The 27,475-nt window shown below is 64.9% G+C and overlaps 12 protein-coding genes across 12 annotated transcripts; 5 read left to right on the top strand and 7 right to left on the bottom strand.

Moving 5' to 3' along the window:
• Positions 1-8: 8 nt before the first annotated feature.
• On the bottom strand, positions 9-2,370 carry MICPUN_54016 (hypothetical protein; the record flags this gene model as incomplete). The annotated part of the gene is made up of 1 exon (XM_002500123.1): positions 9-2,370. The coding sequence occupies one exon, from the start codon at positions 2,368-2,370 to the stop codon at positions 139-141; it is 2,232 nt and encodes a 743-aa protein (XP_002500169.1). The 3' UTR covers positions 9-138.
• A 1,636-nt stretch (positions 2,371-4,006) lies between these two features.
• Positions 4,007-6,444, top strand: MICPUN_55940 (predicted protein; the record flags this gene model as incomplete). The annotated part of the gene is made up of 2 exons (XM_002499641.1): positions 4,007-6,388; positions 6,424-6,444. 2 exons carry the CDS (start codon positions 4,007-4,009, stop codon positions 6,442-6,444), a joined length of 2,403 nt encoding a protein of 800 aa, XP_002499687.1.
• A 77-nt stretch (positions 6,445-6,521) lies between these two features.
• MICPUN_55939 (predicted protein) lies at positions 6,522-7,316 on the bottom strand (the record flags this gene model as incomplete). The annotated part of the gene is made up of 2 exons (XM_002500124.1): positions 6,522-7,140; positions 7,246-7,316. The coding sequence occupies 2 exons, from the start codon at positions 7,314-7,316 to the stop codon at positions 6,522-6,524; spliced, it is 690 nt and encodes a 229-aa protein (XP_002500170.1).
• A 385-nt stretch (positions 7,317-7,701) lies between these two features.
• Positions 7,702-8,586, bottom strand: MICPUN_55938 (predicted protein; the record flags this gene model as incomplete). The annotated part of the gene is made up of 1 exon (XM_002500125.1): positions 7,702-8,586. One exon carries the CDS (start codon positions 8,584-8,586, stop codon positions 7,702-7,704), a length of 885 nt encoding a protein of 294 aa, XP_002500171.1.
• Positions 8,587-8,730: 144 nt separating this feature from the next.
• On the bottom strand, positions 8,731-9,771 carry MICPUN_55937 (predicted protein; the record flags this gene model as incomplete). Its single annotated transcript, XM_002500126.1, has 1 exon — positions 8,731-9,771. One exon carries the CDS (start codon positions 9,769-9,771, stop codon positions 8,731-8,733), a length of 1,041 nt encoding a protein of 346 aa, XP_002500172.1.
• Positions 9,772-10,029: 258 nt separating this feature from the next.
• On the top strand, positions 10,030-11,952 carry MICPUN_98821 (predicted protein; the record flags this gene model as incomplete). The annotated part of the gene is made up of 2 exons (XM_002499642.1): positions 10,030-10,105; positions 10,220-11,952. 2 exons carry the CDS (start codon positions 10,030-10,032, stop codon positions 11,950-11,952), a joined length of 1,809 nt encoding a protein of 602 aa, XP_002499688.1.
• A 66-nt stretch (positions 11,953-12,018) lies between these two features.
• Positions 12,019-13,578, bottom strand: MICPUN_55935 (predicted protein; the record flags this gene model as incomplete). Its single annotated transcript, XM_002500127.1, has 1 exon — positions 12,019-13,578. One exon carries the CDS (start codon positions 13,576-13,578, stop codon positions 12,094-12,096), a length of 1,485 nt encoding a protein of 494 aa, XP_002500173.1. The 3' UTR covers positions 12,019-12,093.
• A 365-nt stretch (positions 13,579-13,943) lies between these two features.
• Positions 13,944-15,342, top strand: MICPUN_98819 (predicted protein; the record flags this gene model as incomplete). Its single annotated transcript, XM_002499643.1, has 2 exons — positions 13,944-14,044; positions 14,106-15,342. The coding sequence occupies 2 exons, from the start codon at positions 13,944-13,946 to the stop codon at positions 15,337-15,339; spliced, it is 1,335 nt and encodes a 444-aa protein (XP_002499689.1). The 3' UTR covers positions 15,340-15,342.
• A 754-nt stretch (positions 15,343-16,096) lies between these two features.
• On the top strand, positions 16,097-17,398 carry MICPUN_79083 (DNA methyltransferase; the record flags this gene model as incomplete). Its single annotated transcript, XM_002499644.1, has 2 exons — positions 16,097-16,852; positions 16,949-17,398. 2 exons carry the CDS (start codon positions 16,097-16,099, stop codon positions 17,396-17,398), a joined length of 1,206 nt encoding a protein of 401 aa, XP_002499690.1.
• Positions 17,399-17,653: 255 nt separating this feature from the next.
• On the top strand, positions 17,654-22,810 carry MICPUN_55932 (predicted protein; the record flags this gene model as incomplete). Its single annotated transcript, XM_002499645.1, has 1 exon — positions 17,654-22,810. One exon carries the CDS (start codon positions 17,654-17,656, stop codon positions 22,808-22,810), a length of 5,157 nt encoding a protein of 1,718 aa, XP_002499691.1.
• A 32-nt stretch (positions 22,811-22,842) lies between these two features.
• On the bottom strand, positions 22,843-26,209 carry MICPUN_55931 (BEACH/WD40 domain fusion protein; the record flags this gene model as incomplete). The annotated part of the gene is made up of 1 exon (XM_002500128.1): positions 22,843-26,209. The coding sequence occupies one exon, from the start codon at positions 26,207-26,209 to the stop codon at positions 22,916-22,918; it is 3,294 nt and encodes a 1,097-aa protein (XP_002500174.1). The 3' UTR covers positions 22,843-22,915.
• Positions 26,210-26,316: 107 nt separating this feature from the next.
• On the bottom strand, positions 26,317-27,404 carry MICPUN_55930 (ribosomal protein S5; the record flags this gene model as incomplete). Its single annotated transcript, XM_002500129.1, has 2 exons — positions 26,317-26,495; positions 26,654-27,404. The coding sequence occupies 2 exons, from the start codon at positions 27,402-27,404 to the stop codon at positions 26,350-26,352; spliced, it is 897 nt and encodes a 298-aa protein (XP_002500175.1). The 3' UTR covers positions 26,317-26,349.
• Between the last annotated feature and the right edge of the window lie 71 nt (positions 27,405-27,475).

The raw sequence follows: 27,475 nt of genomic DNA on the forward strand, positions 1-27,475 counted from the left end.
AAAATTATGATGAAGAAGAGCTGTGGTAATGATAACACTTCAGTCACAAATGTACAAATAAGGCAGTGCCCAGTCCGGGCAATCAGTCGGCACGGCGTCGCAAGCGCACTGGGCATTTGCGACAACCGCACTCGACGTTCACAGCATCATATTCACAATCACGATCGCCGCGATCGCAACAATCGACGCGCCGCCCCTCGAGCCCTCGCTCACCGGCTTGTCGAGGATCAGGTCGTCGCCCGACGGCGGCGGCGGCGATGGCACCGGTGCCGCCGCCGCCGCATCCGCCTTGACCTTGAAATCGTCAACCATGTTCGAGGACACGCCAGGGATGGTCTTCAGCTCCGCGACGGGGTCCACCGAGGTCTGCGTGGTGACCCCGGTGACCCCCGCCGCCTCGAGCGAGCTGGCCGCGGCGGTCAGCTTGGAGGTGGAAATCTCGGAGGATTTGAACAACACCTCCACGTCGTAGGCGGACGCGGCGAGGGCGCGGCGCCTGGACGACGTGGTGGCCACGCACACGCCCAGCGAGCTCGAGATGCCCGCTTTCGTGTAGTAGTCGGCGCACGCGGCGGTCTCATCCGCGGCTGTCACCTTGGCGGACATCTTTCTCACCTTCTCGCCGGCGATGGCGGCGTCGGCGAGGAGCTTCGCCTTTGGCTTCTGCTTCGCCGGGACGGCCGCCACGAGGGTCTCCTTTGCCTTCGTCGCCTCCTCGTGCCTCTCCTCCGCAGATTTCGCGGGCGGGGGTGGAGGTTTGACCGCGGGCGTAGGGGCCGCGGAGGGAGGAGGCGGGGCTGTGGGCGGCGGGGCTGGGGGAGGAGGTGACGGTGGCGGGGGGGATGGAGGAGGAGACGGAGCCGGCGGCGTCGAATACGTCACCGTCGACGCCGGGTAGGTGACGAACCGCGTGGTCGGATACGGAGCGTCGTTGGCGTAGAAGCTCGCGAGGTCGGTGGTGTATTCAACCGTGAACGTCACCGAGCTCTTGTCGCCGGCGACCGTGACGTCCTTGAAGGTGACGGTGGTGTCGTCGTACACGCTCCCGGTGATCGTGTAGGTCTCACCCGCGTCGAGGGAGACGTGCGCCCTGGTGTCATCGGAGGATGGCTTCCCGTGTTGCAGATCGAGGAGGGCGTGGTTGTAAGCGTTCTGGAGGGTGAGGATGACGCCGTTGGTGTTTGGCTCGTACTCGGTCCACTCCAACGACTTGTCGACGCCCTGCGCGATGCGAAACTCGACCCACAAGGGAGCCTGGACCTTGGTCCAGTCGGGATTGGCCCCGATGCATTTGCCCGGGGTGGCACTGGAAAATTCGCAACCGTCCATCCTCTTCTCCGTGTACTGGACCACGGCGGCTCTCTTGTCGCCCGAGGAGGTGGTGAGGGAGTTGATGGGCTTGATCGTGTACGTGCCGGTCTTGTAGATGACGTGCACGTCGTCCTTGTGAAGCAGGTGCATCTGGTACATGACGGGCGCCGACACGTGCGTCGCGGCGATTCCATCGCCCATGATGGAGAAGGGATTTCCGTACTCAACGACGCTGTTGCAAGTTGAATCGTCGACAAACTTATCCGAGATGGTTCGGACGTCGCACGAGAACCTGGCGTCGTGCTGGCTCACACCCATTGTGTGGATAAACTCGTGGATCGAGGTGCCGGCCACGCCCTTGGGGTTCACGTATCCAGCCGGCACGGAGCCGTACCCGCTGGAGATGCGGCCGGGCTTGGAGGGCTCGCTGCCGAGAGCCTGTCCGTTGACGCTCAGCGTGGACATGGCGTAGCTGGCCCACTGGGTGAAGCTCGCGTCGTTGTTGTGCATGACGTTGAACTGCGCCGCACCGCCGGGCCCGGTGCATCTGGTTCTCCAGATGTAAAAGAACACCCGCATGTGCTCGGAGCGATCAACTGGGAGCGCTCCAATTCGGCCAGTCAGGTAGAGGTGGTTGGTGAAGATGAAATTGAGGTCGTCGACGCAGTAGTATTGCCCGTCGGAGATGCCGTAATTGGCGGGATACGAGCCGCCGCCGTAGTTCGCGTCGCGCTTCACGTACACCCCCTGATTTGTCACGGTACCCTGGGCGGGGTCGTCGGGAACCTTGGGGCCGTCGAAGTCGATGCACTTTTGGGTCCCGCTGCTGTCCAGACCCGGTCCAGTCGAACCGTCGCACGTGTTGCTGGCCCTGTCCATGGGCCAATAGTACCATTCCTTCGTGTTCCCGGAGCCCGTGTCCCACGACCAAGTCCTGCGTACGCAGTCGACCGCTGGATTGCACGCGGAACCGGAGATCAAAGCGGCTTCCGACGAGAACTTATTGACACTGCCATTGCACTGCCCGTTAATCTCGGTGTAGCAAGCAGATGACGTCATCCTGGCGCTCGACGAAGCCATCTGCGCGTCAGTCACGTACTCCGGAAGGTTGATCGGCACCGGCTCGGTGAAGTCCCAGTCGAACTCGTTCATCCTCCCAAAGCTCGAATCTTTGAAGTAGTCCTCGAGCTTGTTGTCGGAGGCGGACCCGGCGAGGAAGTATTCCTTCAGCTGGTCCATGTTGACGTCGGCCTTGTTGGTCGTGCTGAAGTACAGTGGCACGATCGCGATCTTGGGCCGCTTCACGCTCGCCGTGGCCTGTTCCGAGACCTCATCGACGCAGTCGCGGTAGGTCTTAGATCCGGCGTTCCACGCGTCTTTGATGTATTTCTGGCACTCGGAGAACGCGACGTTGTTGACGCGCTCGGGCGGCCACCGGCGCTCAATCGGAAACGGGAGACCCAACGCGCCCTTGTCCATCTGAACCGCGATGGGAAGGTCGGTGACGTGCGCGTTCGCACTCGACACGCCGTGAGCCGTCGCGATGGCCGCTGGAGTCACGACGCCCTGGTCCCACCTCCACTGACCCCTGGTCTTGAGTTTGGGAACGTAGCCGTAGTACTGGTACAGCGAGCCGTCGGAGTGGAAGTCGATGTTCCACCCGAGGTTCAATCCGGCGTCGCTGGTGGCGAAGTACTGCATCTTCGTGAGCTTCCACGTCGTTGTGTCGTACGTGCGTCTAGCGACGTTTGCGCATGAAGCGTCTCCTCTGCCGTAACCGTCTTCGGTGTGGAAGGCGTAGGTCCACGAGTCCTGCGAACAAGCCGAGACTCGCTGGTTTTTCGCAGCCGTCCACCAGTCGAGTGTGCCCCCTTGCACACGGTTGCCGGTCTGGGCGGCGTCCACCAGCTTCTGCCACTCGGCGGCGGTCTGCGCGGTCTGGTGTAAGGCGTTCACAGTCCCTTTGTACCAGTCCTTCCAAAGCACGAAAATCCCGGACTTCGTGCTGTCGCGCAAGGGGAAGCTGCCGTACTCGTCATATGGGACCCACTCGCCCATCGAGGCTGGGTCGAGGAGCTCGGCGGGCAGGTCCGCGAGGGTGAACGTTCGCTCGGGACAAACCTTGAACTGGCACTCGTTCATGTCTTGTGCGTTGCACGTGCACTCGTCTTGTCCGGTGGCGCAGCAAGTAAAGTCAGGCTCCGTCAGGGAGTTGCCCAGTGGCATGAGCGATTTGCAGCAGTGCTCGCAGGATTTGCATCCCGCACCGTTGACCCACGTGCCGTCGGTTGACGCCTCTGTCCGAGCCACGGCTGCCGCGAGGAGCGCCACCAAGAAGGTGCACGAGTATCGCGGCATCGCGGACTCCGACCGTGCACGTAAAGCGCGCTCACTCGCCGAGGGACGCCCGAGGCGCGCGCCGGACCCTCGATTCCGACTATGAGAACATCCGTGTGCGGGGGGAGCCTTCTTGTATCAGATCTCCGCCAATCACACGACAGAATTTTTCAGGAATTTTTCAGACCGCAGAATTGAAAGTTTCGCGACGAGAGAAGAGACGACCAAGACGTGTGAGGGGCAGTCACACATTAACCATAAATTGAACGGCGGCGGCCGAAAAATCAACCTGACCTATGTACGCGATTTACATGAGTACCTCGCGTGACGTTGACGTATGAAATCCAGTCAGAAATCCATGCACGTGTATTTACCCTGCTTTCCATCGTCCAAGGGACAGACCCGAACTTCCTGTCCCGTGCCAAGCGCCAAGCTGCCAAGCTTCCTGTCCGCGCCAAAAAAACGCGTCGTCCCTCGGCGATTCCGGCGGATCGCTCACTCGTATCGCCGCCTGAGAGATATGCCGGCCGCGTGCGGCGCCGGAGTCGTCGCAGCGGTCTATTCCGGCCGTCCGGTGCCGTCCTCGAGATGTTCCGGGCGCGCGTCCAGGGCGAGATACCCGAGGCGCGTTCGCGCCGTGGTGTCCGAGGAAACATCGTCGACGCAATTGGGATCTAACAATGCCCAACCCGGGGGGCCGTCCACGTCCGGGGCGACGCGGGTTGTCCGCCTCGAGGATCGCTCCCGCGGGGCCGTCGTTCACCTCGTCGGCGTCTCGCACGTGCTCGCCGCGGACGCGGCGCGAGACGTTCGCGCGCTCCTCTCCCACCACCGCCCCGACGCCGTCGTCCTCGAGCTCTGCTCCGAACGCGCGGGAGCCGCGATCGCCGCTGCGCTCGCCAGCAGCCGCGGGACGGGCGCCGGATCTCGCGGGGAAGACGACGCGATCGACGACGCCGGTCCCGCCGGACCCCGCCCGCCGGGCGTCGTGCCCCGCGCGGTGTCCATCCGGGGCCTTCCCGCCGATCGCCCGCTCCCCGGCGCGTCCCCCGGCGACCTCCTCGCGCAGCTGCGATGCCGACCGGGCCGCCTCGCCGCCCCAGCGGACATCGACGCGGACGTCCGGACCCTCATGGAGTCCGGACTCTTCGAGGAGGTGCTCGTGCACGTCTCCGCAGGAGAAAGTAAAGGCGCCGACGACAAGTCCGGGGAAGACGAGGGGAACGGGAACGGGAACGTCGAGGGTTCCAACGAGGGACGAGGGGACGAACCCGAGAGGGTGTTGTACTGCGCGGGTGGGGCGTGCGGCGACGGCGTCGCCGAGGTCATCGTCGGCGCGAGCGTCGAGTTCCGATGCGCGCTGGACTCGTCCCTCGCCGTCACCGCCGACGTGCGGTTCTCGTGGAGCGAAAAGGCGCAAAAGAAGTTGGGGGGCGATCCCAAGGATCTCGAGGCGGACGTCCTGCGCAGAGCCGCGCTGTTGCTGCTGGAGTACGACAAGGGCCGGCCGGGAGGTGGCGACGACGAAGACGGGGACGAAAAGTCGGCACCCGGGGACGGGGACGGGGACGGGGACGGGGATGGGGACGCAGACGAGGAGACGCGAGAGGGCGCCGCGCTGAGAGCCGTGCTTCGCGAATCGGCCCGACGCGTGTGCGCCGCTCGCGGCCTCGGCGCGCACAAGGCGTCCGTCACCGTCGCCGGCGCCCCGCCCGAGTCCGTCTGGGCGACCGCCTCTACCGACGACGCCGATGATTCGGGAGGACGGGGTTTCGCGAGGTCGAGCCTCGCCGACGCCGGCGGCGCGGTGTGGGTGTCGGTGGAGACGACGTCCGAGCGGGAGACGCGCGAGCGGTTGGACGCGTCGACGGCGTCCGCGGGGTCGGGGGATCGATCCCGGCGCGGGGCGAACGGCGGACGGGGAGCGCCGGGCGGCGGACGGGGCCCGCCCGGGCTCCTCGCGCGCATCGCGAGCGTCGCGTCCGCGGCGGCGACTGAGGGGACCGCGCCGCGCGCCGCTCGAGCGTACTTCGCCGCGTCGGAGATTGCGCAGGAGATGCTCGCGTGGCGCGTTCTGAGCGCAACGAGACACCGCGGGGGTGCCGAGGGTGCCGAGGGTGCCGAGGGTGCCGGGGAAGAAGGCACCCCGGAAGGCGGCACCCGGGTGGAGGACGCCGTCGTTCGCGGCGCCGGCGACGAGGCGGTCGCCGCGCTCGCCCTCGCCCTCGAGGCGGGCGTCGAACGCGTGGTGCTCGGCGACGCACGCGCCTCCGCGACGACCGCGGCCATCGCCGACGCCATCCGCCGTCGTCCGGGTTGGTTTCCCGGCGCGAGGCTCGCTGCGTCCACCGTCGCCGCCGCCGCGAGGCTCGTCGCGTTTTCCTCTCCGGATCAACTCCGGGAGACGATCTCGTCGGGGTTGAACGGGGGGTTGAACGGTGGCGGGTCGAACGGGACGCTCGCCGACGTGGCCGTCGCCGATTGGTTGAGGGACGCGGTGGTGGACGCCAGGGACGATCGAATGTTCGACGCTATCCGCGACGCCGCGGGCTACGAGCGCCGGTGGAACGCTTCGGACGGACCGCCCCCCGCGGCGTTCACGCGCTCGACCGAGACGCCGCCGGGCCTGGGCGAGGGATGCGCGTGCTATTCGTACGAGGCGGAGTGCGAGGATTCGGTGCGTGCGGGGCGTTCGACCGGGGGTTCGACCGGGGGTTTAGGAAAGACGGTCGTGGCGGTGGTGGGCGCCGCGCACGTCGACGGCATCGTTCGCAGGTGGAACGCATCGACGAATGAGCCGGGCGACGATACGAGCGCTCCTTGAGGAAGATCCTAGTTAGTTAGTTAATTCGTGCGTGCTAAAAAGTAGTTCATCAGGTGGCGCGCTGCTCCGCGCGTCGCTCCGCTCCGGTTTTCGGTTTGGCTGCGGCGGCGGCGTCCGCCGTCGCCTTGCCCGACAAGATGTCCTGCATCGTGGGCTGCGAGCCCATCCTCTCCTGCATCATCTTGAGCTCCTCCGGATCCATGTTCTCGATCATCTTCGGCATCCCCCACGCCATGAGCACCGTCATGAGGACCATCAGCACCATGGGGTTCTTGAGCATGGCCACAGGGGACGCCGCAGCCCTCGCCTCGAAGTACTCCGCGGTTGACACCGGCCTTAAACGGAGGGGGTTGGTGGCCGGGAGCTCGTCCGGGTCCTCGGCGTACTCGGCCTGCAGCTTGCCGTTGGTCAGGAGCTTCAGCGTGATGGGCGGGAAGGTGTAGCCGAGGGCGAAGGTGTCGAGGAAGTGGATCCCCGGGGGAACGTCCAGGATCCTGAAGGTGCCGTCGGCTCGCGGGCGGGTGGCGATCTTCTGCCCGCCGTTGAGGACGACGGTGATCTTGATGTCGGACATGCGCGTGCCCCGCATGCCGCGCGCGTCGATGACGCCGTCGATGTTGAAGTGCTCGACCGCGACAACCTCGCCGTAGTCCACGGGCTTGAGCTCGCTGTTGAGGAGAGGGGAGGGGCGAAAGTCAGCGAAGATCGGGGGATTTTAGGTCACGGGGGTTCTCGTCGAGATGTGGGGGCGTGTGTTGCGGGCCGTGACGCACCCCACGGCGTTCGCGGTGCTCGCGCACGCGATCAGCATCGCCACAAAGGCGAGCATGGAGCGGGACGACATGGTCCGAGCTTCGCCCACCGTCCACGGAGGTGTGTGAGCCCCACAGCCGAAGATCGTCGGGCTTCAAGACGAGAAAAGCCGGCTGGCCGGCTGATGGAGGTTCATCATTCAAAACAGTCTGAAAGAAGTCCCGAGCAGAGCGACGATGGCGCCATTACGTCAACGCTCGATTTCGCTCGTTTTACAAGTTACAACATCAAGACGTTCGGGGGCGGGCGCCCCCCCATCCGGGGTTCGCCCTCCCCCCGGCGCGGCCCCCGCGCACGGACGCCGCGTCTCTTTCCACCTCACTCGTCAGAAGCCTTTCACCTTCGTAGACTACGAAGGTGGACTAATTTTTCCCGGCGTTGTCCGCCGACTGCCCGTCGCCGCTCACGACGCGTCCCTAAGCCTTGCGCGCCCTGATGCGCACCCCTCCCAGGTTCCCCCGCGCGAACAGCTGCTGCACGGTGGAGTAGAACAGGTCGAGCTCCGCGGTGAGCGCCTCGCCGTGGACCCTGACGTTGCGATCGCGAGCCTCGCGAAACTTGGCCAGCCTCGAAGAAACGAACGGCGCCCACCGCTCGTTCATCGTCTCCCAACGCACGTCCACGAAGCCCGCGTCCTTGAGCGTGCGCTCGTACTCCTCGCGCGACGGGAGGTACGGGCACGCGACGGGACCCGCGAGCTGTGCCTTGTCCTCGTCCGTCAGGGGCCTCGCGGCGAAATAGTCCTCCACGTACGCCGTGCCCCCCGGCTTGAGGGTTGCCGCCAGCGATCGCCAGAGCCTGTCGCGCTCGGGGATGTGCAGGATGACCAAGACGCTGAACAAGTGATCGAACGGCGCGTTTACCACCGGTTCGTTGAAGATGTCGAGGCACTGGTGCTTGCACCGCGCGCTGGCGCCCACGAGCGCGGTGAAACGCTCAGCCGCGGCGTGGATGTGTGGCTGCACCTCGACGCATGTGAGCTCGCATCCGGGAAACTCGCTCGCCATGACCCGCGCGTCGCCCGCGAACCCCGCGCCGAAGTCGAGGATCTTCTTCGGCGGCGCGTCGGTATCCACGGAATCGTCGCGGGAGAGCCCGAAGAACGACGCCGCCTCGTTCATGGGCCCGTCATCAAGGTAGTGCATGCACGAGAAGCCGTACAGGTCGCGCGCGGTGATTTCGGCATCCTTTTTCGCCGCGAGCAGCTCGTCGAGCTCGTTCTTGGTGCGGCCGTCGATGTATATCCCCATCTTCTGGAAGTCGACGTCCATCGCGGGATTGGCGGTGGAGTCGGGGGACATCGGAGGGGATCGGGTTCCGGGACGCGGTGGCGCGCGTGGGGCGATCTGATCCTTCCTCAGGTGGGCTCTAGGGTATTCCGCCGAGGGCGCTTTCTCAAGTTTCGGCGATGGACGCGGACTTCCTCTCATCAATGCGAGATGTTTTCACCGCCGCTCGGGTATGTGAATCCGCTCACCCCCAAACCCACCCACGAGCTCCTGAAACTGGCTCATCCTCTCCGCCTCCCTCGCCTGGTACGCCCCGACCCTCGCCGCCACCGCGACGGGGTCCACCCCCCTTCGAGCGTCCCTCCGTTCCTGCGCCCGCCGCCTCGCCGCCACCGCCTGCGCAAACTCGTCGCGCCCGCCGCCCCCAAACTCGTCCCCGCGCGTCATCCCGCCCAAGAAATCCTCATCCTTCCTCGCGGCGAACGACCTGTTGCTCTCCCTGACCGCCGCGCGCTTCTCGCGCAGGGCGTCGCGGCCGGTGGCGCGCGGCGCGAGCTCCTCGAGCCGCTCCTTCGCGTCCCGTCTGGCCCTCTTCGCCTCCGCCGGCGTCATCTTTTTCCCGGCGCTTTCACCCTTATTTTCGCCATCCGCCGCGAGCGCGACGGAGTCGACGCCGCGCGTTCGAAAGTCGAGCAAACCCTCGCGCGGCGCCCCGCCCATGCGCGCGTACAACGCGTCCTCCTCCAAGGCGGACGCGCGCGCCTCCGCGACGCGTTTAGCCGCGATTTGAGCCGCGGAGAGCGTCCCTTGGTCGACGCCAATCGCGTCGTTTGTGTTCCCAATCGCGCCATACGTCGACGACTTTGACGCCGCCGACACGGCAGCCGCCGCCGCCTCGATCACGCCGCCCACTCCCGAGGGTGCCAGCCCCTGCTGTCGGAGGTACTTTTTCGCCTGGGCGAGGATCTCCTTCTCGCGCCTGTCGAGTGCACGTGTGATGTTGTCAGTCGCGCGCGATTTCGGCTGTGGGCACCCGAGGAGGTTTTGGTCAAAAGAGGTTGTTTCTCGGCGCGGTTCGATCTCGTACCTGTCGCCGTCGTCCCGCGTCCGTTTGCGCTTCTTCTCCTTGTGCTCCTTCTTGGATTTTTTCTTCCTGTGCTTCTCCTTTTTCCGCTTCTTGTCCTTCCTGTGACGCCGGTCCCTGCCGTCGCTGTCGCTGCTCGACCCGCTGCTGCTGCTCGAGCTGGACCTCCCCATCGCGCCGACTGACTAGGGATCAAGCGTCGGATCGCAAGGCACGGGCTGTAGAGGGGATTCGAACGGGTGGATGAGCTCTACGCCCCGTTTGTATCGACGGCGGAAGCAGCAGCACGCCCCGGACCCACCGCGCTCGATGGCGACGGGTCGAAGCGCGCCGCGAACTGCCCTTGCGGTCTCGTCTCAGAAAACCGGTTGTTACCTCCGCTGCGTCGAGATCACAGTGAGCGGAGCCTCCTTGGAGCACGCGCGGTGACCATGAGCGCGCGGATGCGACGCGCGCTCGCCATCGCGCTGATCATCGTGCTGCTGGTGTGCCCGCAGCGCGCGGACGGTGCGCGAAACCCCGAACCCACCCACGAACCCGCCCCATCCCGCCGCGGTGCCCACCCGTCCCACGGCTCGAATTCGAAGCCGTCGCTGACCCTCCCGTCACTCCCCGACGCAGGCCAATTCCTGAGCAAGTTCATCGGCAAGAACGTGCGCAGGGTGTGGAAGGACCGCCGCGATGCCGCCGCGGAGGGCCGCGCCCCCGCCGGGTGGCTGGACCGAACGTTCGACTGGCTCGACGGCCGCGTGGGCGAGGTACTCAACAGGGTGCCGCTCGGACGATCGCACTACGACGAGGAGACCGCGGCGCGCGAGTGGAAGGAGACGTTCGGAGACGACGGCTCGTTCGAGGCCTCGGACGGCGGCGCGACGTGGGAGTCGACCACGACGCAGCCGGCGGGCGGTGCCGAGGAACTCATCGTCGAGGAGCCACTCATCGTCGAGGAGCCACGCATCGTCGAGGAGCCACGCATCGTCGAGGAGCCACGCATCGTCGAGGAGCCACTCATCGTCGAGGAGCCGACCCGGGAGGAAGTCGGTCGCGGGTCGGAGTCGCAACCTCAGACGACGAAGGCGAAGGAGGAGTCGCAACCTCAGGCGACGAAGGCGAAGGAGGAGAGGAAGCCCAAACTCAAGAGGAAGGGTCCGGACCCTCTGGCGGACAAGAAACGCAAACCCGACTTTGTGTTCACCATGGGAGGCCGCGACGAGGAAACGGCGGGTGACGAGGGGGAGGGAGCACCGGGGACCCGCGACAAGCCTCGCGAGCCGGAATACAAGGACGCCGAGGATTCCGGGGGCAGGTTCAACAACCCCGAGTTCCAACAGCACATACTCGACACGGTGGCGCGAGCCAAGGCTAAGGCGGCCGCGAAGGCGGCCGCGAAGGCTGCGGCGGCGAGGAGCTCCAAACCCGGGTACACGCGCGAGAAGACCGGCGCCAACATCGGCGACGCCGTGACCGACCTGACGCAGAAGGAGGAGGCTCGGATGAAAAAGGCCAAGGAGGAGGCGGAGAGGGCGAAGAGCCAACGCGCCAACGTAAAGCCGAGTGGGGCGACGATCGACGTCAAGACCGAGATTGCGGTGCTTCGTCAGGACACCTTCGACGCGGCGACTGCGCTGGCGCAGAGGATGTCGGACGGCGTGGGACTGGGCAGAGCCGGCGGCCTCGGCGGCGTCGACGGGGACGCGGAAAAGGTACCGGGGTCGGACAAACGAAGGTGGATCATCGCGTTCTGCACGCGGTGGGCGCCCCCGTGCAACCTGCTCGTGCGAGAGTTTGCGTTGTTACAGCGGGACGAGAGGGTGAAGGACTTTGCCCTGGGTTGGGTCGACTGCACTCCTCCCTCGATGTCCACCTTTTGCGCGGGACGGTTCCAATCCCGGGGGTATCCGAGCGTGGTCGCGTTAACCGGAGGCAGGCTCGTCAGGTTCGCCGCCGTGGACAGGGAGCGCATCGCGGGGGTCATCGCGCCGTGGGCCAAGACAGTCGCGGATGACATCGACGGCTGGGCTCCAAACTCGGGCGAACCGGCGCCCGGCGAGTCCGTGCCGCCGCCGGTCAAGTTGAAAAAACCGCCCGAGGATGGAACGAGGGGCGCGCGGGCGACGTACGAGTCCGAGGCGGACGCGGTTGAGCGGACGGTCGAGGCGCGGCGAAAACGGGAGGAGCGGGAGCGTTACGAGAGGCTCCTCGAGGAGAAGAGGCGGATGATCGAGAGGAAGGAGGCTGCGAAATCCGGAAAGATTAAGACGAAGAAACCCGCGGCGACTGAGGAGCCGAAGTCGAGGATGAGCGCCAGGCGAAGGTTTCGGACGGAACAGGACGCGGCGAGGACGGAGCTGTGAAAGTCGGCGGACGCCGCGACGCGCGGATGGATAGTCTCACGCCGTGCTCTTACGCGCGAGCGGTCATCAATAGAGTGATTTAGTCACCTTAAAAGTCTTGGAAGGTATTATACGAAGGTAGTAGCCAAAATCTCGTCGCGTCTACGTCTTGTCTCGCAGGTACACCGGAACGCGCGGCAGGAACGGTTGCGCGATGCGCTCAAACGCGCTCGGCGGCTGAAACACCGCGGCGATCACCGCGGCGGACGCAACCGCAAACGCGCGGAGCCACCCCGGATCCTCCAACCCCAAAACCTCAACCGCGAACACGGTGGACGCCAACATCGCGAGCGCGGGCTTGGCGTACCCCGCCCCGCTCGTCTTCTCGAACTTTGGGCAAACCTCAGCTCGAGTGGAAGCCTCGTCTTTTCCGCACTTGAACTGGGACGCCTTGTAGTTGACCTTCTCGCAGTACGCCACCTGTTTGTCGCAGTCGAAGTTTTCATCCCCCGTCGCGTCCTTGTACGGATCGAACTTCGCCGCCGCCGCCTTTTCCGGCTTTGGCACCCTCGCCAGCGCCTCCGCCGACGCCAGGTGCCACTCAGCCTCCGACGCCGTCGCCACCAACTCGACGTCGGCGCAGTTTTGCCAAACCTGCGTGCTCTCCTCGCAGTCCCAACGCCACGACAGCAGGTAAGGACCAGGCGCCAAGCCCGCGGGAACCCTCACCTCGTCCAAGACCGACCACTCCCACACGCTCTTCCCGAACCCGGTGTACGCGTCGTAGTGCGCTTGATCTAAAAATTTCGGGTCGAACTGGAGCTTCGAGGCGCCCCCCGGGCACGCGCCCCCCGCCTTTGAGCTCGTCGCGCCCGCGCAATCGGCGAAGCAGTTGACCTGCTTGTTCCAGGACGTGCCGTAATCGAGGCCCGCCACGGGGGCGAGGGGCGCGCCGCACATGTCGTAGGCTCGCGCGCAGGTGCGACAGGTTGGTATGCCGTCCCGCGCCCACTGAGACCCGGCGGGGGTGGTCCCGGTCGCGACCACCGCTCGAGGGATGGAGACTCTGGTGCCGTTTGGATACAGGACGGAGGAGTTGTCGCCGGCAAACTCGAGGTGCCCCGCGCGGAAGCACTCCTCGTTCACCTCGCCGTCGGCTCTGCACAGCCTGTACGCGTAGCCGCCCGCGTGGTTCGCGGCCATCGCCCAGGCAACCTCGGCGACGCCCCCGACGGTCCACTTGGCCGGGCCCAACTTTGCCTTTGGCAGTTCTTTCCCGTCGAACCCTATGGCCACCCCCGCGGGTGGCGTGCCCCCGTTTGCGTAAACCTCCGTCGGGTGCCCGCCCGCCACGCCGCAGCCTGACCCGTACACGGGCGCAGCCCCGGGAGATCTCCAAGGGGACTTTCTCCACACGTCCGCGCCCCCCTCGAGCTCCGGTTCCATCGTCCGATGCGAACTCGGCAGAGTCTGGGATTCCACCTCCACGTTATTGCTGAACCAGTAGCACTGCCCGGCTCCGCAGTCTGCGCCATGGTGGATGTTCCCCCCGTGGCGCGAGCTGGGAGGCCAAGTTAGATGCCCGTGCGCGGCGGCATCGCGAACCCGCGCGAAGAGGAGCACGAGAACGAGGACGTGCGCGCGCATCCCGCATGTGGCGGGGAGGAGGGCTCGGGAAAAAGCGAACCTAGAACCGCGCCAAAAAGGAACAAAAAGTGCGGTGACGTGTTCGCCGGTCGAGCCCTGAAGTCACACTCGTCCCGGCGCATCGAAGAAGGACACGACGTACTGAATACATGCGTCTCGCGCTCGTCGTCGCGCTCGTGGCGCTGCTATGTGCGCCCACGCCCATCGTGGCGCCGCCTCCGAGCACTCCCGCCCCCGCCCCCGCGGGTAGGTCCCCGCCGCGCATCTTACACGCATCTTACTCTATACGCCTTTTCTTATCCGCCAAGCGGCTCACCAACGTCGTCCCCGCCAATCGTAGTTAACTGCGTGTGGAGCGCTTACACATGCGGCTCGTGCTCCCTGACGTGCGGCACGGGCACGCAAACGTGCACGCGCACGAAAACGACGCAGGAGAGCAACGGAGGCAGCTGCTCGGGAACCGCGAGTAAGACACAGGATTGCAACGCGCAGGCGTGCGTAGCCCCCGCTTGCCCCGCCGTCTCCAGCCCCACCGGCTACCTCAAGGTCACCGCCAAGCTCACGACGAAAGCCACCGCCACGGGCTCGGACACCGACGCCGCGTTCAAGGCCAAGGTCAAGACCGCCATCGCCGTGGGAGGCGACACCTGCGAGAATGACGTCACGATCGACGCATTCGCCAAATCCTCAAACTCCGCCGTGGTCGACGCGACGGTGCGGTACCCCGTGGACGCCACCGTCGCCTCCAAGGAAGCCGCGATTCACAAGGCCGTCGCGCTCATGACCAAGGCGATGTACATGCCGAACTGGGTCCTCCCGGAGCAGGCGCACGACGCTTCGAACACCGGCGCCGTTGTTTTGGATCTCGCATCCAACACAACGCAGGTGACGTGCCCGGGGGCCAAAACGTACGCCGAGGCCGCCGCGTCGGTCACCGCCAAGGACTACGCCGGCGCTCGAGCCGCGCTCAACCACATCGCGCTCTGCAACTACCAGACGGGATCTTCCGCGCTGGGAACGTCCTCCATGGCGGACGTGTGCAACCTGCTGGGCTTCTCGAACCGAAAGCTCTCAAACCCAGACGTGAAACTGTCCGAGCTCTACTACAAGCGGTCGCTGCAGATCAAACCAAACCACGTCGCCGCCAACGGCTACCTCGGCGAGCTTTACGTCCAGACGAATAAACCCGCGCTCGCCAGGGAGGTGCTCGACGACCTGAAGGCGATGTGCCCGCCGCCCGCCGGTTGCGACTCGCTGACGTATCTGCGCGACGCGATGGCGGCGGCAAAGATGGAAGAGGGCGCGCACGTGAGGAAACTCAACTGGGACCAGTGCTTCAACCTCGCTTGCTCGCCGCTCAACCTCGAGAAGGGGGACAAGATCGAGTTCAAGTACTCCGCGTCCCACGACGTGGTCAAGGTGGCGGACAAGGCCGCGTTCGACGCCTGCGCTGCGGGAACGACGGTGGGTAGCTCGTCTCAGGGCGCCGCCGGATTTGTTCTCGATTTAAACTCCGTCGGCACCGAACACTACGTCTGCGGCCAGGGCAGCCACTGCGCCAACGGGCAGAAGATCGAGGTCAAGGTGCACGAGAGGACGTACGCGGCGGCGCCCTCCTCCGGTGGATCCGCGCCGTGCTACTCGGCGAGCTGCGATTCTCCCGCCCCGGCCAAGCCCGCCCCGGCCAAGGCTGGGGCGGCGATTGCAAAGCCCGCGTTCGCGGCGCTTCTCGCGACGCTCGCGGCGGCGCTCGTCTCGTGATGATCGTGATGAATAGAACATGATATATGATAGTCGTCAGTGCAGCAGGAGCGGCACCCACTTCTTCTCCTCGTCCGTCTCGAGCGGCAGCCACCCCAGCTCGCGTTGCAGCGCCTCGGCTCTCGCTCGCTGCCTCGGCCCGTTGATGCAACCCGGCTTGAAACATCCCGGCGGCGACGCCACGTTGACCCTCCCCGCCCACCTGAACAGCACCGCGCCACTGCCGTCGTTTAGGAAGAAGAACTCCAGGTCGTCGACGTCGGCGTCGTCATGCCGCAGCGACGCGGCGACGTATCCAGCGTTCTCGTCGTCGATCATGTCGAAGACTTTTGGATCGGATCGGAGCGCGTCGACGAGTGTTTTGAACGCCGCCGCGTCGTCGCCGACGTACTCCCACGGCGGGAGGTAGTTCGCGGGCGATCGAAAGGATGCGGTGGACACGCAGGACGTGCCGGCGATGCACGCGGCGGGTCGCGTCGGTCGCTCCGGCTCAGCGGCCCGCGAAGGTTCCCGATCGGTCGCCACGCACAACGAGAGGGTGCCGACCGCGAGGAGGGCATCCCGCCTGCGCACATCCGGGTGGTTTGTCGCGCGAGGGTTCGGCGGCGGTCGCGTTTGGGCGTCACGGGGCGCGTGTCGCGCGAGAGCGAGGGCAGCGATCGACGCGAGCGCCGCCATCGCGTCCGGATAGAGTGGACTCTCCCCTTAAAGCCTCGGGTTAAACCTAACAACGCAAAAATCGCCCGAGGCACAAGCGATGAGCGCAGCCGCACCAGCGGCGGCGGTTTCGCCGACACCGCGCCACCGTCGCCATCATCGCCGTCGCACATCGTGGCGTGGACGGTTAGCCGCGTCTTCGTCCGCCCCCGCCTCCACCTCCGGTAGCGATGGCCCGTCCTCGTCGCGCGAAACGACGGCGACCGCCCGGAGCGTGAAAATGGTCGAGTTCTACGCGGGGATGGGGACCATGCGCTGGTCCCTGGAGCGCGCGCTCGAGTCCGACATGGGCGCCTCGGTCACCGCGCTGGCTTCCATAGACAACTCGGAGGTTGCGAACGCGGTGTACCTGGCCAACTACCCCGACGAGAACGCCTCCGGGGTGCTCATGCGACGGAACGTCGAGCACCTCAGCTCGGTCGAGACCCTCGACGCCAGGTTCGGCGGAGCGGACGTGTGGACCCTCTCGCCGCCCTGCCAGCCGTACACCCGCAAGGGGAAGCGCCTACACGGCGAAGACCCTCGCGCGGGCTCGTTCGCGCGGATCCTCGAGGCCCTACCGAAGCTACGAGCGCCGCCCGAACGGATCCTCGTCGAAAACGTCGTCGGCTTTGAGAGCTCGGAGACGAGGCGAGCGCTCGTCGCCGCGCTCGACGAGGCCGGTTACGTCTGGCGCGAGTACCACGCGTCCCCCGTCGACATCGGGGTGCCGTGTACCAGGACGCGGTACTACGCCCTGGCGAAGCGAAAGCCCCTTTCCTTCGTCGATTGCGCCGAGGACGCCGGCCTTTGCGCGGTTGAACGCTTCACCCTCATCGGGTGGTCGGACGAGTTTTGTCCGACAGAAAAACGGTTTTGTCCGACGACGACGACCGTTACGACGACCGACCAGACCTCGCGACCTCGTCCGCGAAGGATCGCGGAGTACCTCGAGCGACCCGTGCACGACGCGGACCTCGCGGTGGAAGCCGGGACGGTGGAGAGGTACTGGCGATGGCTCGACGTGGTGTCGCCGTCGTGCGTTCGATGCTCCACGTTCACCTCGGGGTACGGCAAGACGGTGTACGGAGGGTCCGTGCTCGCGTCCGACGCGTTCGTCGCGGAACACTGCGACGTGGACGCTGGTACCGGGCGCGCGAGGCTCGTCGGACCGTTCAAGGGGGAGTGGGCTGGGGAGATGCGGTACTTCTCGCCGAGGGAGATGGCGAATCTGCACGGTTTGGACGCCGGGTGGAGGCTCCCCTCGAGGGAGCTGACGAGGCGACAGCTGTGGTTCACGGTGGGAAACTCGATCTCCGTGGACGTGGTGGCGGCGCTGATGCGGCAGCTGATGCGAGATTAGACTAGTCTGTGTTGTAGTGTCGACGCGTCGAAGGGTGAGAGGCGGCCAAAGATTGTGCCGTGTGCTGGACTGCTGGAACTGAAAGGGCCAGGCCAGGTGGACTGGCTGGAGCAACAAAATTGTCGAAATAGTCGAACCACTGTTACGGGGCACGTCGGGTTGACGCGACCCAGCGGCGCGAATTTGTGACCGACTGTCCCGTATCGACTCCCCGTGCCCGACAAACGAGGGGCGTCGGGCCCGGCCGGCGCGAAGATGTCGCGTCCTGATGATGCAGCCATCTTCGTCCCGTGGCGGTTGTTAGAAAACCTCGAAAAGCGGGCGCATCGAGACGATCGGGGTTCCTCCGGGGCTCCCAAGGGGGCGACCTCCGCGGAGCCCCCGCCTCGGGTCATGAAGCTGCGCATGGCGGCGGTGTTTATAGCGGACATCAGCGGCTTCTCCAGGCTCGAGAACGTCTTCGAGGGGGCCACCAACCTGGGCGTCGACACCTTCAGCTCGCTGCTCAACTCCGTCCTCGGAGGCATCGAGGCCGTGGTCTGGTCCCTGGGCGGATGCGTTGTCCACGTCGCGGGCGACGCGCTCATCTGCGTCTTCACCGGCGACAGCGACGACGCCAGTGACGACGAGGACGACGCGGAGCACGCCATCATGGAGGCTGCCGAGGAGGCTGCCCGCCGAACCATCGGAGCGTTCGAGTCCGTGTTCAAGAAGATGGAATCCAGGCTCGAGATCCACGGCGCCGTGTCCTGGGGATCGCTGGACGTCATCCGGCTCGCGAGTCAGCAGGCCCGGTTAAGTAGAGCGAGCGCCGACGACGATACGGACCCGGGGACATACGACGGGGATGTGCACGATTCGGCCAACTCCGATGACCCGGGTTCGCCGAAATCTCCAACCTCGCGAACACCCGCGGACCATCGGCACCAGGTGACCGTGTGCGGGGAGGCGCTGAGCCTGTGCGTGGACCTGCTCAAGCGCACCAAGGCTGGAGAGATATCGCTCTATCGCGGGCCCATCTTACCCCCGGAGATTATCAAAGCGGGCGACGCCGGCGGCGGCTTTGTCACCGAGGAGGAGCTCAAGCAGTGGGCGGACCGCTCGCGGCGGGGCTCGCAGGTTGTCAGGGACGAGAGCAGGTGGCTGAGTCACGTCCCAGACTTTTTCCACGTGAGGGTACCCACAATCAACGGGCACTTTAACGTCAGCGAGGTGCTCACCTCCAGCAAGATGCACCTCTGCACGCTCTTCGTGAACTTTGTCAACTTTCCCATCGACGGGGTCGGCCTCGATCCTGAGCTGCTCAACTGGGCGTACTCCCTGTCATGCCGCGAGACGAGGGAGCTGGGCGGTCACGTGGACACCTTGCTGTGCGATGATAAGGGTTTCGTTTTCAAGGCTTTCTTCGGCCTGGCGGGCAGCAGCGTGCACGAAAGCGAGCTCCGCGGGGTGATATGCGCGCTGAAACTCTTGGCGGCGTTCAAGAAGAGGGGGATAACCGCGAAGATGGGCGTGGCGTCGGGTGAATCGTTCGTTGGAGAGATGGTTGGGGGCAGTGGAAAGTACGTGGGTTTCACGATGATGTCCAGCAGCGGCGTGACACTCGCGGCGAGGCTCATGACCAAGGCGGACCCGGGCGCCGCGCTGGTCTCATCCTCGGTTTACAAGCAAACGCAGGGCAGCATTCTGTACAAGTTTGAGAACACCGCGGGCACTCGGACGATGCGCCTGAAGGGCATCTCCAAGCCTCAGTTCGTGTTCAAGCCCGTGGCGCACACCGGTGACCTGGAGGGGTCACCGATGGCGCGCAATGCCGGGGCGGCGCCGCGCATTCGAATAGAGATGAGAAGCCGACTCGACGAGATGATTGAGCGGCTTGCGGGAAGCGGCGGCGGCTCACCGGGCAGCAACGAGTCGTCGCCCGGCCCTTTGGGCGGAGTTTTCGTCATCTCCGGCGACGCGGGTATGGGCAAATCGACCGTGCTGTCCTACGCGCAGAGCGCGGCGGAGAGGCTGGACGGCATCCTCGTCATCTCGGTGAAGGGATCGTCGGTGAATGTCGCGGGCCCGATGCACGGCGCTCGGACCGTGCTGAGCATGATGCTGAAGCATTTCGGGGGCGCGGCGGCCGCGGCGCACGCCATCGACGCGACCCCCGAGGACGTCTCCGCGATCGCGCTGTGGTCGCCGTCGTCCAGGGCCGCGGTCGTGGAATGGATGTGCAACAAATACGGCATCGGCGACGGAGACAAGAAGCAACAGGAGGCAATGGCACTCGTGCAGCTGCCGGTGCACCGCCGCACGTACTTGCTCCAGAGCCTCGTGGTCCGCCTCATTGCCGCGGCGGGGCCGGTGGCGCTCTTCGTGGACGACGCGCAGTGGCTGGACGAGTTGTTCTGGCGCGTGCTCACCGCCGTCGTCGAGGACGAACGATGCAGGGAGACTTTCCTGTGCGTGCTCGCCAGGCGACCGGACAAAAAGAAAGTTTTTGAATTGTTCTCGGCGGCTGCGGAGAGGGTGCAGCAGGCGGTGGGCGGTTGGCGCGACTACTACGCGTCGGCGCAGCTTCAGAGCCTGAGCAAGGAGGAGTCGCGCATGCTGGTCAGGTGGCACGCGGAGGGACACCTGGAGGAGTCGGCCATCCGCGAGATTATCCGAATCGCAGAGGGGCACCCATTTTTCCTCGGCGAGCTCACGCAGGCGGCGTCGCACCTGCCAGAAGAAGGCCGCGACGAGCAGGAAATAGATGCAACCATCGTGTCCGATACCATGGATGGCACCAGCGTCACCAGCGCAGATACGCTCGAGGGGGACCTGGTGTTTAACCTCAACAAGAGGACAATGTTAGAGTATGAGGAGAACACCGAGTTTGCCAAGCTCATGAGCAACTCGTCCTCGACCAAGGCAATTCGCCGAATCATGCAGACGCAGATTGGCGACCTGACGCCCAAGCAGCTCGAGGTTATGATGTTTGCCACGTGCATCGGGATGTCATTCACGGCGGACGAGGTGGCGAGCACCATCTACAAGGCGACCAAGGAGGGGACAAGGGGCTCGGTGAGCTCCTTTGGGAAAAACGCCACATACCCCGAGGTGCTCTCCGCAGTTAACGACTCGATGGCCACGTTCGTCGAGGCGCGCTTGCTCGAGTTCCAAAATCAAAACGAGCAGGAGATCGCGGATAATGTACTTTCAATGCGGAATGTCAAATGCGAGGGTGATGACATTGGCGCCAAAGACGTGGAAGTGTCTCTATTGTTGAAGGATGGCGGTAACAGCGCAGTCTCGCAGCAATTCAACGCAACAAGGTACAACTTCAAGTTCAGGCATCAGCTCATGAGGGATTCCGTGTACGGGCTGATGCCAAAATCGAGGAGAGAAAAGATGCACACCACGATCGCGCAACAGATTGAAAATTCCGTGATCAGGATGAGTAATCTGCAACGCTGCAAGTGTTGCCAGGGGGTGCGGGTGTGGCGAATATCCACTCTGCGGCGTCAGTCACTCGCGACACAACTCGCTGGACAGCACCGCCTCAGCGGTCGACCCGACAAGGCCTGGCGGCAGTACCTCATTGCGAGCGAGGCTGCCATCACCACCGGTGCGTACCGTGACGCCATCGTGCTCATGACCAGCGCCATCGAGAGCGCAGAGCTGGCCTTCAACATGTCATACAACGCGCACTCATTCACGGATTTTAGGAGACCGCAAAATTTCGACGTCGGCTTGCTGCACTCGCGGATGGCCTTCATCTTCACCGAGCTCACCTTCAACTATGACCTCGCCATCCGCTCCGCTGTGAATGGCCTCCGTTGGTTCAAGGTCCCGCTTCCAAAGCAGATAACACGTGGGATGGTGGTAAACGAGATGATGCTGCTGCACACCGGCATGAGCTCGCTGGCCCGCGACTATTCCCGCATGGCAAGCTCACCCATCAGAGCTGCGAGAGAAATTCTGCGATGCTGGTCCTGTTTGGCGTTTGGTGTGTCTGGAAGCATGCTCAACGCGCTTTCGTCCGGGGCGCTGAGAGAATGCCTGGGTTGGGACGAGGAGAACGCCAAAGCCTATTTGCATCTGCACACGGCCAACCTCGCGATGGTCGTGCCCGACTCGCCCGAATTCGTCTTTGCGATGTCGAGCGTGTCCGTCGTTGGATTTTTGGGATTCAAGAGGACGGCGTCGCTTGCGATGAAGAAAGCCGCCAAGGCGCTCGAGACTTGGAAGAAAATACCGATGGAAGGACACGGCGACATAGGGACCTTTGCGGAGATGACGCGCGTTTCCGCGAAGTCGATGTTCATGATGACGAAGGGCTGTCTGATGGTCTCGGAAGGGAAAGTCCAGGACGGCATTCGGCTGCTTTCCGAGGCTACGGGGTTAGCGACATCTTATGGACTGGCCGTGCTCGAGATGATTTCCACGAACTTTTCGATTGGGATCAACTCGTTTATTCTTAACGAAACCAAGCCTGCCCAGGCAAAAATCGAGCAGCTGCGCATGCAGGCGAACGCTGCATCCGGATTCACCTCGTTTGCCGGAAGATTGTGGGGTTTACTCTACGGAGCCGCGTATGACTGGGATGTGGTTATTTGGCAAATTCAGGCACTCTCAGAATCGGAGCAGTTTCCTGTTTCTCGCATGTTTCAACTTGCTGCGATGTCGACCGATATATGCGCTATCAACGCAGGTGAAAAGCCCAAAGGCCACGGCGAGGGCCACTGTCCGGAAGTGCGACCAGGCGAAAAGCCGCGTCATCAGTATTTCCTCGAGGACCTGATTCCTCGATTTCTTCAGTACATACAATCCTACAAGGTCAACGACTACATGCCGTGGTCGTTGACGTACTCGGTGGTCTCGAACATCGCGGTAGCGCTACTCAACCTACTGATCATGAGATGGCACGGAGAGCCGCCAGATGACTGCGCGCTTGACAGGCTTGTCCCAGCCGTGAAGCTGATTGAGAAGGTGCTGATGAAGGGTGCCAAAATTCAGAGGGTGAATGAGCTCTCATTTTGCATCCTTCTTGTCCTTTTCGGCGAGGCGTTGGATCCGGAAGGATTCGCATCCCAAGCGGGTGTCGGTCGTGATCGCCTGGCGAGACTCGAGCGAGCGTTGAAGCGGGCAGATGCCAACAACAGCGCGGCGTATGATTTCTGGATGATCGTTAGTAACTTTCATGTGGCTCGGCTGCGGGGCAGGCTCACCGCGTCATCGGCGCTGTCCCATCAGGAACGACTTGAAGCGCTTACAAATGATGCGGACGTTCCCATCAGATTGCGAACTTTCGCGTCGCTCTGCCTCGCGTACCTGCCCACGGAGGTATCGAGCCTGGAGAAGTACATAAAGGTGAGAGCCTCGCCGACGCTGATTGTCGACGGAGGATCAAGGGCGATCGCGTGCGGCCTCCTCTGAACCCATCCCGTCGCGCGCTTAGAGTCAGCCAGTCTACGAAATCGAAACACTAGTAGTTAGTAGTTGCGTAGTCTATCATCGCCGCGTCGACTCCAAACTCTCCGCTCATCGATTCTCGGCGTACACGCCGACGGAGCCGTCGTCCCATCCGACCGCGAGCACGCCCCCGCCTGGCGCCGCCGCAGCGCACGAGACCCCGACCCCACGCGACGGTACCTCCACCCCGCGAACCCGGAACGGCTTTCGCACCGCCGCGGGCGCCGCCAGGTCCGGGTCCCACGCCGCCAACGACCCGGTCCTCCCGCCGCACAGCAGCCCCCTTTTCCCGTTGGCCAGGACGCACGTCAGCGACCCGACGCCGAGATCGCGATCGTCTGACACCTCGCCGCACTTCCTCAGCTCCAGGATCCTCGCGAAGCCGTCCCCGCAGGCGACGGCGACGCGAAAACCGTCGGGCATGAGCGCGAGGCCCGTCACCTCGCGGCCCGAAGGGCACGCCTCCGCTATCCACGACGCGCGCTTGCGCCGGGGATCCCAAGCCGCGACGAGGCCCTCGTCCGCGCCGACGAGGGCCAGGCTCCCGCCATCGTCGCAGCACGCCGAGATCCACTCGCAGTCTTCCGACTCGAGCTCGCCCAGCTCGGCGATGAACGCGCCCGCGCTCGGCCCGGTTAGTGCGCGGTTCCCTAACCCCGTGAACGACGCGACGTCCCAGAGCCGAATTCGACCGGCAGAGGACGCGGTGAAAATCTTACCGGGTTCTCGTCGCGGGGCGCACATCGCACCGACGCCGTCTCGTGCGTCGTGCGCGTCGGTGCGGCGCACGGTCACGCCGCCGTCGACGTCGTAGGCGTAGACTCCCCCGTCCCTAGAACCGACCAGAGTCGCCGGGAATTTTGACCCGGGCGTCGACGCGAATTCGGCCGTCACGGCGAGCCCGGAGAGGGACATCTTTCCCAGCGAACCGACGGTGGACGCGTGCAGCTGATCGCCGAGCTGGAGCGAGTGCACCCTGAGCACCGAATCCCTGCCCACGGACGCGATCGCTGGCTCGGCACCGCCTCCTGTGAACCGAACAGCGCCGACGCTGATGCCGTGACACTTGGACAGCCACAGCTGTTTCAGACCCCCGGAGTTTGTCGGCGTTTCCGCGCGCGAGTTTTCCTCCGCAAAGTCTCCGACGTCCACCTCGTCGTCGTCGGCGGCGGCCTTCTCCGTCGTCGTCGGTAATTTTACCGAGGCGTCGTCGGCGTTGAGTTTGTCGACGTCGAGCTCCGTCGCCTCGTCGGCGCCAAACTGCTCAAACTCGTCCAAATCATCCAGGCCCGCGCCGCCTCCTTCGCCGCCGCCGAGGCACAGCGCCTCCAGCGTGGACTCGACCGTGGGTTCCAACAGCGCCAGGAGCGTCCCGACGAGCGCCATCGTCCGCTCCGGGGCTGGGGTATCGTCCGAAACGTCCGAAACGTCCAGGAGCGTTTGGTTATATTTTTCGTGAGCGTTTGCGTCGCGCCGCGGGTGCGCCTTGGCGAACAGCCGCCTCGGCGCGCGGCCAAACTCGTTCATCTGCGCCTCCAAACTGGCGCGTCTCACCGGGTCCGCCTCGGCGTCCAGCTCGAGCAGCGCGTCCTCGTACGTGAGCGGGTGGAAGACGTTATCCGCGCGTTCCGCCTCGTGGCCGTTCTGCTTGTACCCGAAGACGAGGTCGATCCATTCGTGGATACGCCGCGACACGTGCTCGGACTCGAGCGCCGCGCGGTGCGTTCGGAGAAAGGTGGTCGGGTCGCCGTTCGCCCACGTCGGAAGGACCACGTCCCCGAGCTCCGCGCCGTCCCGTGTCCTGCGACCGAGCGGCAGGTCCCGGACGTTGACCAAAAAGTCCGCCGGTGGGGTGAAAAACTCCGGAGTGAGCTCCTTGACGTCGGCGGACGACGTCAGCACGCTCTCCCACGACTCCGCGATGGAGTGAAACTGGCGATCGGGCGCGTCGTACCGCCCGCTCTGTAGCCTGAGGTGGTGCGCGGGAGCCGCGCGTATGAGCCAGTACAGTACGTACCCGGGGGCGGAGTAATGAGTGCCGTAGAGATACGGCGGCATCTTCGCGAGCTTCATCTGCCGCATTCGCTCCCGCAGCGTGGCGAGCCGCTCTTCGTCGAGGGCGCCCACCGGCCGCGCGAGGTCCCTGTACACCGCGGGGTCGTCGAGGTTCAGCGTCTCCGAGCGGTAGTCGCGGAGGACCCAGGGCATCACGGGCCACTGGGTGAGATCGTTGAAGCCTCGCCCGGCGGCCGCGTTGAGGTAAAGGAGGTAGTCCAAATTTGACACCGCCCCGCGGCGCCAAGCGGCGGTGGTCGCCTCGAGCCAGCCGATCTTGCCCTCCAGCAGCGCAGACCCCGCGACGGCGCCGCCCGTGATGGCCTTATCGTCGCCGTCGCCGCGACGCAGCGCCGTGGCGGCGAGCGCTCCCAACATCGCCTGAACGCATGCCTCCCGCTCGGACTCCGACCTCAGCTCCAGGAGCACCGACGGCCCAAGAAACGTCCCGTCGTCGGCGTCACCCGCGTCCCCGCGAGCCTTGAAGAACACCTCGAGTCCCGTCTGTCGCAGGGCGCACCGTCGCCTGAGCACCGCCCCGATCCCCGCGAGGCTGTGGCTGCGCGCCGCGCATCCCCCGGTCACGTCGTTGATGGGTTGGAAGTAGATTCGCCGGTCCGTCAACGCCAGTCTCCCGGGTTCCCTGACCAGCGGGCATATCGCCGCCGCCGGCGCCTCGAAGCACACGGACTCCGTCTCTGGGTCCGTCAGGTTCCGGCGGTTGAACACCGCGGAGTCCTCGCGCGCGACTCGCAAGGTCTCGAGCGCGCTCCGCCGCTCGGGCGTCGACTCGATCTGATGGATGGCGATGAGTTGCCCGAGGGGCTCCAGCACCTTTCCCGCGGGCTGGTGCGAGAGATCGAAGCGCCACGCGCCGAGTTTAAGGGCGTCAGGATCGACCGTGTAGTCTACGTCTCGTCCCCCCGGTCGTATCGCGACCGTCCGCGCGCAGACGAGCTCGAAGGCATCGGCGCTCCCGCCCAGAGCCTCGAGCCTTCGGACGGATCCGAGCGGGAACTTGAGCATGGGGACGACGATGTTGTCCGGGTCGAACAGGACGGAACTGCTCAGCAGCCGGATGCGACCTCGCAGTTTGCCGTTGCTGTCTGCCGCGGCGACGGCGCCCGGGTAGGGATCGAGCGAGCCCTCCGGAGCACGCATGGACGCCTGCCAATCCCCGACGTAGTCCTCGCCCTCGTCGAGGTGGAGGAGCGAGAACCGCCTCGAGCGCTCGGCTCCATCGACGCGCCCGCCCCCGGAGCGGAGCATGTCCTGCGGCGCATATCGCGCCGCTATCTCCTCCAACATTTTTCCGGGCGCGTGCAACAGCCACGCGCCGCCCGACACTGTTCGTTCGATGAAGAGATCTGTTGTTGTGTTCTAGACGTAGTGGGTGAGGATGAAGACGCGTGCGTGGCTAAAGTGTGTGAAGATGACAACGACTAGTTCTAGATCCGGTACACCGTGGCTCCTCTCGCCGCTGCCACGTCCGCGGGAGACTTGATCCTCTCCAGCGCCTCGAAACAAGCGCGCACCGTGTTGTGCGGGTGATGGCTGCCAATGACCTTCGCCCTCACGTCGGTGATGCCAGCCACTGTCGGTGGGGGGGGAGGGGTTGGTCGGTAAGTATGTCAGTCTCGCGGAGTGATCGTGGGGTTTGAACGGTGTGTTGGTCGGGTTTAGGCTGCGAAACGGGCGCGAAGTTTCGGGGCGTAACGGGTCGGGTCGAACGTTCGCGCGGGTCGCACTCACTCTCGCAGATGCTCTCCACGATTTGGTTGCACCGAAGCCCAGTCCCCGCCTTCGCCGGCATGAGCACGATCTTGGTCTTGCAGTGCTTCGCCTCCTGCTCGTGAAAGATGGTGGAGTTCTCGAATCGCTCGATGTACACCAACGATCTGGACGCGCGCGAGTACGCCTTCTCGACTGCCATGGCCACGTCCTTCCCTTTGCCCGTCGCAAAGCCCACCACGCCGTCGCCGTTGCCCACCACCACGAGCGCCGTGAAGTTCATCAGCCCGCCTCCCTTGGTCACCTTGCACGTGCGATTGACGTCGATGACGCGCGTCTTCAGCGCGCGAGGTTTGTAGGCGCCCTCCTCCTTGAGCAGCTCGTGCTCAGCCGCGATGAGGGGCTTGAGCCTCGTGCCCCTCAAGGCTTCGAGCAAGAGGAATCGCTGCCGCTTCTTGGGGGACCGCCTGATCTCCTCGGCGAGCTTCTCGTACTCGGCGTCCATCTCCGGCGTCTCCAGCACCGGCGTGAATCGCTCATCCACGAACCTCGCCGCGGAACCGTGCACGCCCCTGGCGTGCGACGCGGCGAAGCCCCATCGGATGGGAGAGGAAAATAGGGTTTCCCTCGCTCGGTGCGCGGACGCGGCGTCGGCCACCGCTGCCGCGGGCGTCGACGCGCTCGGGACCCACGCGCGGGTCCACGCGGACGTCGACGCGCGTGCGCACGTCCTGCGCAGGACCACCGCGCCGGCTCTGAGCGATCGATCCATGGGACCCGCTCGCCGTGTGTTGTGATCGCCCGTTGCGAACGACCAGACTGCCAGATCGGGTGCTCGCTGCG

The sequence above is a fragment of the Micromonas commoda genome, chromosome 2 (assembly GCF_000090985.2).
Source record: "Micromonas commoda chromosome 2, complete sequence".
Taxonomy (NCBI): Eukaryota; Viridiplantae; Chlorophyta; class Mamiellophyceae; order Mamiellales; family Mamiellaceae; genus Micromonas; species Micromonas commoda.